Below are 9,190 nucleotides of genomic sequence, written 5' to 3' on the forward strand. Positions count from 1 at the left end.
CAGAGGTTAGACAGTGTTAACAGAGAAACCATCAGCCTCAGTTGGTGAAGCTGGAGCAGGGCTATTAGAGACAGATCTAAAGCACTTCTGTCACACACACACACCCATTTAGGGGAAAATAATACAGAGTTAACTCCAGACTGCTCCCCCTCCGCTCCTCCTCTCTGTCAAACCACAGAGACACAAACCAGAGAGGAAAGCACCAGAGACATCCAGCCAGGTTCCACAGTGCTGTGGTGGTAACCTCTCACTCCCCCCAGTCTCATTTAGGCTGTCTTATTGCTGAGGAAAAGAGACTAAGTGACAGAGCCCCTATTTTTTATTTATTTCACCTTTATTTAACCAGGTAGGCTAGTTGAGAACAAGTTCTCATTTACAACTGCAACTGGCCAAGATAAAACAAAGCAGTGTGACATAAACAACACAGAGTTACACATGGAATAAACAAACGTACAATCTATAACACAATAGATAAAAGTCTATGTACAGTGTGTGCAAATGAAGTAAGATTAGGGAGGTAAGGCAATAAATAGGCCATAGTGGCGAAATAATTACAATTTAGCAGTTAAACACTGGACTTATAGATGTGCAGAGGATGAATGTGCAAGTAGAGATACTGGGATGCAAAATAGCAAAAAATAAATAACAATATGGGGATGAGGTAGTTGGGTGGGCTATTTACAGATGGGCTATGTACAGGTGCAATGATCTGTAAGCTGCTCTGACAGCTGATGCTTAAAGTTAGTGAGGGACATATGAGTCTCCAGCTTCAGTGATTTTTGCAGTTCGTTCCAGTCATTGGCAGCAGAGAACTAGAAGGAAAGGCGGCCAAAGGAGGAATTGGCTTTGGGGATGACCAGTGAAATATACCTGCTGGAGCGCGTGCTACAGGTGGGTGCTGCTATGGTGACCAGTGAGCTGAGATAAGGCGGAGCTTTACCTAGCAAAGACTTATAGATGACCTGGAGCCAATGGGTTTGGCGACAAATATGAAATGAGGGCCAGCCAACGAGAGCATACAGGTCGCAGTGGTGGATAGTATATGGGGCTTTGGTGACAAAACGGATGGCACTGTGATAGACTGCATCGAATTTGCTGAGTAGAGTGTTGGAGGCTATTTTGTAAATGACATCGCCAAAGTCAAGGATCGATAGGATAGTCAGTTTTACGAGGGTATGTTTGGCAGCATGAGTGAGGGAGGCTTGGTTGCGAAATAGGAAGCCTAAACCCTAAAGCTGGCGTAGGCAACTATTTTGAGCCGCGGGCCGATTTTTATCAGAGCGGATGGTCGGGGGCCGGGAAATAATTATAATAATTTGTACACTGCAAACTGACCACAACTAAGCCCATACAGAGGATGTATTGGATTACATTGAGACATGATCACATAATGTCTTTTTTTTATTCGTGGAAATACTTGGGAACAGATTTCCATGGTAATTGTACCGTCTTTTTTAACAACAAAAAGAAAATCCCCCTCCAAAAAGAAAAAAAACTATTTGATATTTATTTTTTTACCAAAAACTTTGGGGGTCCCAATAAAAAGAAAAACACTTGCAGGCTGGTTTTTGCCCACGGGCTGCCTGTTGCCACCCCTGCCCTAAAGGAGCACAGATACAGCTGGAGCCTATAAGAAGGATAGGAAGAAACATCTGGACGACCACTGGCTCTAACCATCCATCTCTGGCCTCTCTCTCTAGGGTGTTTTGGAGTAGCGCCGCAGCGCAAACCGCTAATTCACTGGGTTTCAATTATGATAACAGCATGCTAATGTCTCTCGGCAGGGTCTTTCGCAATCTGTCGCCGATGCATTAGTATAATTTACATGAGACGATGTCTCTGTAGGTCAGTTTTATTGAGTCAGGCCAAATAGTTTGTGTTGGTATGGCACTTTAGGGAGATGCTTGTTACGGAGTGTTTGAGAAAAGTCTCAAGCCAAAAGCAACAGTTATTAATCAAAGTATTTAGTCTAAATACAGACATTAATGTGAGCAAATAATATGACACAACTACCACTATAGTGTAGACGTGTGTCTGGGGGAAGTAGGTGATAGGGTATGATTTTGGGATTGGGTATAAGTCTCACCTGACACAGGATGATGTGCTGGGAGCAGACCACGAGCAGGTTGCACTCAAACTTTCTGCAGATCTTCTCCTTGATGCGGTAGTGCATGTCCGAGGAGTCGTCAGAGTACAGCTCGTAGATGAGGATCTTCTCAGGCAGCTGGATGGCCAGGCGGTTCCTGTAGATAGCTATCTTCTTCACAAGCTCTCTGCACTTGATCCTCACTGGGCATGAAGAAAGCACAAAAGTAGGAGGCATAGTTAGAACAGGGCATATAATCCCAGTCCCCTTTGCTCCTTCCTGAATAAACCAGATGGTGTGACTACATAGCCTTCCAATGGACCACCGTATTGCTTACACCCATCCAGTTCCATCAGATATGCTAACACTGAAGAGGTAAAAGGTCACGCAAGGTGCTATAGATTCGCATTTGAATAAAACAAACAGGCTTTATCTGAATTCTAATAAGAAAAGTACAACACTGTGTACTGTCTAAATCAGAGCTCTCCGACACTGTTCCTGGAGCGCTACTGTCCTTTAGGTTGTCACTACAACCCTAATCTAGCGCAACCTGATTGTAATAATTAGCTGGTTGATATGCACAATCAGGTTAGTTACAACTGGGGTTGAAGCGATAACCTACAGGAACAGGGTTGGGGAGCCCTAGTCTAAATGAATCCACCTTTCTGTTCAGTGATGAGGTGCTGGACGATGACATCGGTCATGCTGTCTCTGTAGGCATAGCGGTCCTTGTACAGGCCGTGCACCGTGCTGAAGATGAGCTGGAAGAAGGCTATGGTCCCATCCTGGCAGCCCAAAACCTAAACAGAGGAGAGGAAATGAGAGTTCAATGTAGCAGTGGTTCCCATTAACACTTCCATGAAAAGACAGAGACAGGGTGTTCCTTCTTTTTGTTAGAGCCCTGTCTGAGACAATGTGGAGATGTCAGCAAGGTAGCACCTTATGCCCTCCCATATGAGTTGTTAGTATTAATATAATCCAAAAGAAAGATATAGTGATATTACTTCCATGTTCTCTATGGGTGATCACAGATGCTTTTTCCACAAGTTAAAAATAACTCATCTCTAAATGTATCCCAAAGTGATATGAGGCTGCATCAACACTTGATCTGACAGATGACATCTGCGGCGTTGTCAGTAGCATTTTAGCATTTCAGCTCTGCGTTCTTCACAACGTCTCAGCATCATGTCAGCACTATTTTAAATTACAGCGTTCCAATACAGTTCACTTCAGACACACGCACGTACACATTTACTCAAACGTACACACACGTGACTAAAAGAGACACACCACATAGTTGGAGTCAGGTTTGACTCTACAGGTCCACACCCAGGAGCTCTGCTCCCCGATGGTGCCGAGCCGCACCCCATCTTTGGTGTAGAGGGAGGCCTGCTTATCCGAGCCACCCATCACAATGTACTCCCCCTTGGAGAAGTAGCTGACACAGCAGGGGTCATAGGTCAGAGTTCTGTCCTTCCCAATCTGAGAGAGAGAGGAACAGATATTGAAATAACAAAGTCTACTTCATATTTATTGACCTTTAACTGGGCTATGATTGTCTAGGCCAAGGATTTCCCCTGACTTGGGGAATGGACTATATTTTACCAGAGCCACAGGGTAGTGCACTATATCGGGAAAGCCTACAGTCCTTAGCCCATCCCCTTAAGCGCCTGACCAAAGAGATGGAAAAACACATACACACTTTCTTGCTTCTAAATAGGCTCTATTGTTCTGGCACTTGAAGTCCATTTGCGCAACGTCATATCAGTTCCCCGACTCTGTGCATCTGTTTCTCCTCACCCTGAAAAAGAACCGCCTGACAGTCCATTCTTTTACCCTGAAATAAAACCCATTTGGACAACCTCCCTTTTTTCATTACAGACTACTCATAGCACGGTAATCAAAACAGCATGTTCACTTACACTGACAAACAGCCCAGTGACAACACATGAGACTAAGGTTCCATGGCAGGGTAATGAAACAGTGCATATTTGTCTGCAATTACAATATTACCCAGGGGGATATGGGGGAGGAGTAGTGACGGAATCATTATTAATCGCCGAACAGGATCATTTCCAGTGCAGTGTTACGGTTTCAATAGTCCCTGACAGACTAATTGCAACAGGAAATACAGGGCTTAAAGGTCTCAGACAGTGGCCTCCTTAAGTGGTTTATGTGTTATCGTGGATGAGTGATAGTACTGAGGCCATTGGGGTTTCACAATTACCGGTGGCCACCTGGGAGCACAACCTAAACCCGTGGTCATAACCTAGGCCTCTTGATCTGTAACCAATTCAGTGGTTAAAGTGTCCGTCTTGAGATTGGAAGGTTGAGAGTTCGATCCCCGGGCCGAGTCATTTCAAAGACTGTAAAAATGGGATCTAATCCATCTTTCCATCTTTGCTTGGCACTGAGCATGAGATAGATTGGCGGTTGCGATATACTAGCGTCCTGTCCAGGGGGTGTACTTGGCTCATGCTCCTGCTTCCATGAGCTGTTTCGGCTCATACAAGTCAAGACTCATGAAGCGCTACTTACTTGATCTGTATGTAACAACTACGTGTCCTACACACCGATGTGCTACACAGTAGTTTCTATTAAGCAAAGTTGCTCTTTTCAATATCTTTCACCATTGCATTTTTTGTATATTTTATGTGTTATTTTATGTTAGACATGTAGGCTATTTATTCATTTGCTGTGGAAACAAACCCAAAATGTTTATTCAACATGTTCCCACTATCCAGATGGGCCGGGAAGAAGGCAAAAACATTTATTAAATTCCAAACGCCTGAAGTAAATGTTGGGGAGATGGTTCACGGACATGCTTTTTGCAGACACACACCTGTTTTCCACTGAGCTGATAGAAGGACAGCTTCTGCCCCCAGTCTGCCACAGCCAGGATGTCATTGTGCTCATCCCTAAGAGAGACACTTCAACATGAGTTTATATTTTCCAGTTTAACATTCTGACAATTAAACTGGATTTAGAAAGATTTCAAATCTTATTCACCCAAAGGGTATATTAAACCCTACATCTCACTGGTATGGTAAAAGTAAGTGTCCTATATCATTGTGTTGCCTCCAAATATATAAATCTAGACCTTACCAAAGTATTTCCCTGAGTTTTGATGTTACCTTTCTCAATTTCCCTGTCCTCCCTCTCTGCCTTCCCTACCTGAGCTGGCTGAAGTGGTCTGGATCAGAGAACGCTCCCTGCAGCATGGGCTCCCCCTCCTCTCCTCCAGACCTGTCCGTCTCTGCTCCTCTTCCTGCCTGCCTCTCTCGCTCCAGCTGCCTGCCTAACCCCAGGACCTCTACCCTGCTACTGCAGCTCTGGCTGTAGGCGGTGTCAATGAGCAGGCACAGGGGCTCTGGCATGCTACTGTCCACATCCACTGCCTCGTCATCTTCTCCCTCACAGAAGGGCATCCACTTCCACCAGTCCCTGTCAGAGCCTGCCTGGTCAAACACTGACACTTGCTGGCTGTCTACAGGCCATACACTATCATTCTCTGATTTTCACTACCATGCTTGTTTCACATTGTGAACTGGCAGCTTAAAAAGACTCAATACAGAGAAATATCCCTCAGAAGAAAAAAATATTATTGTTGATTACAAAAGCAGTAAACCTTTACTCTCCAAGACATAGCACACACAGGTTTTAAAATGTTTTACACAGCAAAAAAACCCACATGAGAGGAGAGTGACTCACTTGGAGGGGTTCCATGCGATGGACCAGATAGGAGAGGAGGATCCTCCTGGTCGCTCTATTTTCACCTTTTCCTCTCCGTTCTTATTCCTGATGCTCACCACCCCGTTCATCATACCCAGGGCCAGGTACTGACCGTCGTTGGTCCATCTGCGGTCAAAAGGATTATGGCAATACTGACCATAAGAGAGGCTATCCAAACAAAAAGGAGATAGCAGCAATTTCTCAATACTCACCCACAACATGTTATCTTGCTGTTGACTTTGTGCTTGGATACAGATTTCTGTTCTGGGGACCACAGACCTAGAGAGAGAAACAAATTATGCAGATGCTGCTCTCATGACTGGATGTGTTCAACACCCCTTTAAGCCCATCCCTGTAGAGGTGTGGAGTACAGGACAACCCCAGTGTACCACTCACCAAAGTCCCCAGAGGAGCAGGAGGCCAGCTGGTGGCTGACTGGGTTGTAGGCAACACACTGGATGGAGTCATTATGTCTGAGGAGCAACAGACAAACAAAATATGCATAGAGAGTGAGCCAGGAGTGACCTCAACAGAACATAATGCTACTGATAATGTTGCAATGTGTGTAATAATCATAGAGATCCTATAAAATTATTCTAATTCCTAATTCTATGGTAATAATCATGATCACTCACGTATATTTCAAAATACCCTCCAGTTTAGATGTCCAGATGATGATGCTTTTGTCAGCAGAACCTGAGGCAAACCGTTTCCCTACAGAGAAACACAACGTGAGACCCAACAGACTCGTGTTTGTTAATTGGGAACGTCCAGATTGGTGTGTTAAGAGTATACTGTACTAAGTACCATCTTTGGCGTAGGCGACACAGTACACTGTGTCCTTGTGTCCTTTCAGAGGCTGAATGAGAGTTCCATCTGATGTGTCATACACCTGGAAAGACAAGATGCAATACTTATTGTATCCAATTCCACTCTCCTCAACTTAGCTATGATTTGAAAAGCAATGGCATCATCATCATCATCATCCCCAAACTCACCAAAACACGATTCCCAGCTGCCACAATAAGCTGGCTGCCATCTGGTTTGAAGGCAAGGTCGTAGATACTAGGGGGAGAATGTACTGCAATCACAATATGCTGAAAATCTGTTTCAATGATGCTGTTAAGCCATAGGTAGCTGCTCTGCTAGCTAGCATTAATGTTCTAGCTGTGCTTAGCTACGCAAACAGATTACCTAGCTAACTAGCAACGTTATCACTCGTTAGTAGACAGATCATTTATTTTAAGATTGCATGAAATGGATAGTGAAAATGTTAGGTAACAAAGCTAGCTTGCTACAGTTGGCTAACTAACTAGCTAGCCAGCCACTGCGGGAGTTTACATAGTAACCGCCGTTGCTATCAACACTCCCAACTGTGCAACATCAGGCCTGTTGATAAAACTGTAAATGCAAAGGCTGGATATCTTACCATTGTTCAACTTTGTCGCGATCATGTACTTTGTCAATCCACGTTGGAACTGCCCTCATTTTGCCTGCTTAACAAATTAAACAGATACACGTTAGGTTGTTCAACAGGTTGCTGTCTTTTCGTGGAGCCGAGGACCGTTTACATGGCAGGACCTGCTTGCTTGTGCGCAGACTCCCTTCTCTCTTTCCTGTCCTCTTTCCTGTGTTCTGCGCATGAGTCGAGCAGAATCGCTCACAAACTAGTTCACAGAACTTCACACAACACAACGGCAGATACAATTTATCCAAATATGTTGATGTCATGTCTCCGAAATGCCTGGCACCCGACAACTTTATTAAACTCGATCATTAAGTAATATGCAACATTTTTCCAGAACAGCACGTGGAGATGAGGCATGTAAACAAAACATAGCTGTCAGATCAAGCCTCTGCAAATGCATTACTTAGCTAGCTTTGTTAGCTAGTTAGTTTAGTTAGCTAGTTAGTTAGTTAATAGTCACCTATTTGCCCAATCCATATGACATGATGGACAGTGGATTGACTGTTCTAATTCATATTTGTGTTTGTGGCAGCTAGGAATAGAGCTTCAACCCCAGATAGATTAAGAAAGCAACATCATGACTGAAGATGAGAGAGGACTGGAGCATGAGGATCTGAGCTACATGAAACTCAACAGGGGACAGTCAGCTCCATCACAGGCTGTGACAGAGACAGTCCACTTTTGATAAAAGTTGTGCTTCACCTACTGACACCAACAAAACGGTCACAACCAGGTTACAAAACACTGACCTCAACACAAAGAACACCATCACTGACACACACTAATCCTGATGGAGACACAGACACTATGGCTGTTCCTGGTTCAGATATGACGGTTAGGAAACAAGCTGGGTCCAATACAGAGATGGCCTGTGAGACTGATCCAAGTGCAGCCAGGTGTCAGCTGACTAGACAGGAGGATGAGGCATGGCATTTTCACCTTCTCCTCTTCGTTCTGGCATGACTGCCGGCCTTCTAGTAAGCCACTGGGCTGGGAGATAGTGGTGAGGCAGAGGGAAAGTGGGAAGACTGCAGGCAAAATGGACATCTATATAACAAGGTTATTCAGATGTATTTCTTCATCATATGCTCTCATTATCAAGTCTTGTTGCATGTAAACATCACTGAAGTATGTCTGTATATTACTGTCAGGGCTAGGGGCTAAGTGCATTGCAGAGTGAGATCATGAAGTCGGATCAATGATTCCACATGAGGTAACTGATCTGTCTACCTCTGCAGTCCCCAGGGACAGAGGTTCCATCCAGAGTGTCTCTTCAAGCCTTCCTCCTTAAAGATGGCGGAGGGGATCTACAGATAGACAACTTTGACGTCCCCACAGCCAGGAGTGGCAGTGCAGCTGTGACCCCACTGCCCAGCCAGGAGAGACAGAGGAATGGTCATCAGGAACACACACGTCACACCTAAGAGGTCACTGATGACAGGGAGAACACATACAGGCAGGACACAGACAGGCAGGACACAGAGGAGAATATGGAAGAGGAGGGTCGAATATTACGCCTTCCTCCAAATACCACAAAAAGAGCCTCTTTTGCAAAATCCTACAAGCAGAGAACTCAAGAGTTAGAGGAAAAGGCACTATGTCAACTCAGTATACCCCCGACAGACCTCCCTTGGCCAGGTGACTCGCAGACAGGCAGCTGGGAGAGACACAGAAACTGGCCACCCATCAGACACCAATGAGGACATTAACGAGAGAAACATACAAACCTCTGTGAGAAGGGGTGATGATGATGGCGATGACAATGAGACTGAGAGGCGTCTGCAGGCTGTGTCGGCGGAGACAGTTGATGATATCGTACTTGAGAAGAGTCCCCAGAGGAGGCCAGGGCTGCTGAGAGAGAAGCTGGTCAGGCTGGCCCCGCCCACTGAGCTACAGGACGCTCT

At 45.0% G+C, this 9,190-nt stretch overlaps 1 protein-coding gene across 3 annotated transcripts in view; it reads right to left on the minus strand.

Moving 5' to 3' along the window:
- Positions 1-7,432, minus strand: part of ift122 (intraflagellar transport 122 homolog (Chlamydomonas)) — a 34,536-nt gene extending 27,104 nt beyond the window's left edge. For 2 of the 3 annotated variants that reach the window (XM_014134823.3, XM_014134822.3), the window contains exons 1-11: positions 7,248-7,430; positions 6,817-6,883; positions 6,626-6,710; positions 6,454-6,532; positions 6,215-6,291; positions 6,031-6,097; positions 5,798-5,944; positions 4,929-5,004; positions 3,377-3,568; positions 2,748-2,886; positions 2,087-2,289 (exon numbers count right to left, since the gene is read on the minus strand). In XM_014134823.3, coding sequence (XP_013990298.1) covers positions 2,087-2,289; positions 2,748-2,886; positions 3,377-3,568; positions 4,929-5,004; positions 5,798-5,944; positions 6,031-6,097; positions 6,215-6,291; positions 6,454-6,532; positions 6,626-6,710; positions 6,817-6,883; positions 7,248-7,306 — 1,191 coding nt within the window. In that variant the 5' untranslated portion in view covers positions 7,307-7,430. Of the gene's footprint in view, positions 1-2,086; positions 2,290-2,747; positions 2,887-3,376; positions 3,569-4,928; positions 5,005-5,260; positions 5,531-5,797; positions 5,945-6,030; positions 6,098-6,214; positions 6,292-6,453; positions 6,533-6,625; positions 6,711-6,816; positions 6,884-7,247 lie in introns of all 3 variants that reach the window. The other variant, XM_014134821.3, reaches the window with a different exon arrangement.
- Between the last annotated feature and the right edge of the window lie 1,758 nt (positions 7,433-9,190).

The sequence above is a fragment of the Salmo salar genome, chromosome 13, assembly GCF_965601325.2.
Source record: "Salmo salar chromosome 13, fSalSal1, whole genome shotgun sequence".
Taxonomy (NCBI): Eukaryota; Metazoa; Chordata; class Actinopteri; order Salmoniformes; family Salmonidae; genus Salmo; species Salmo salar.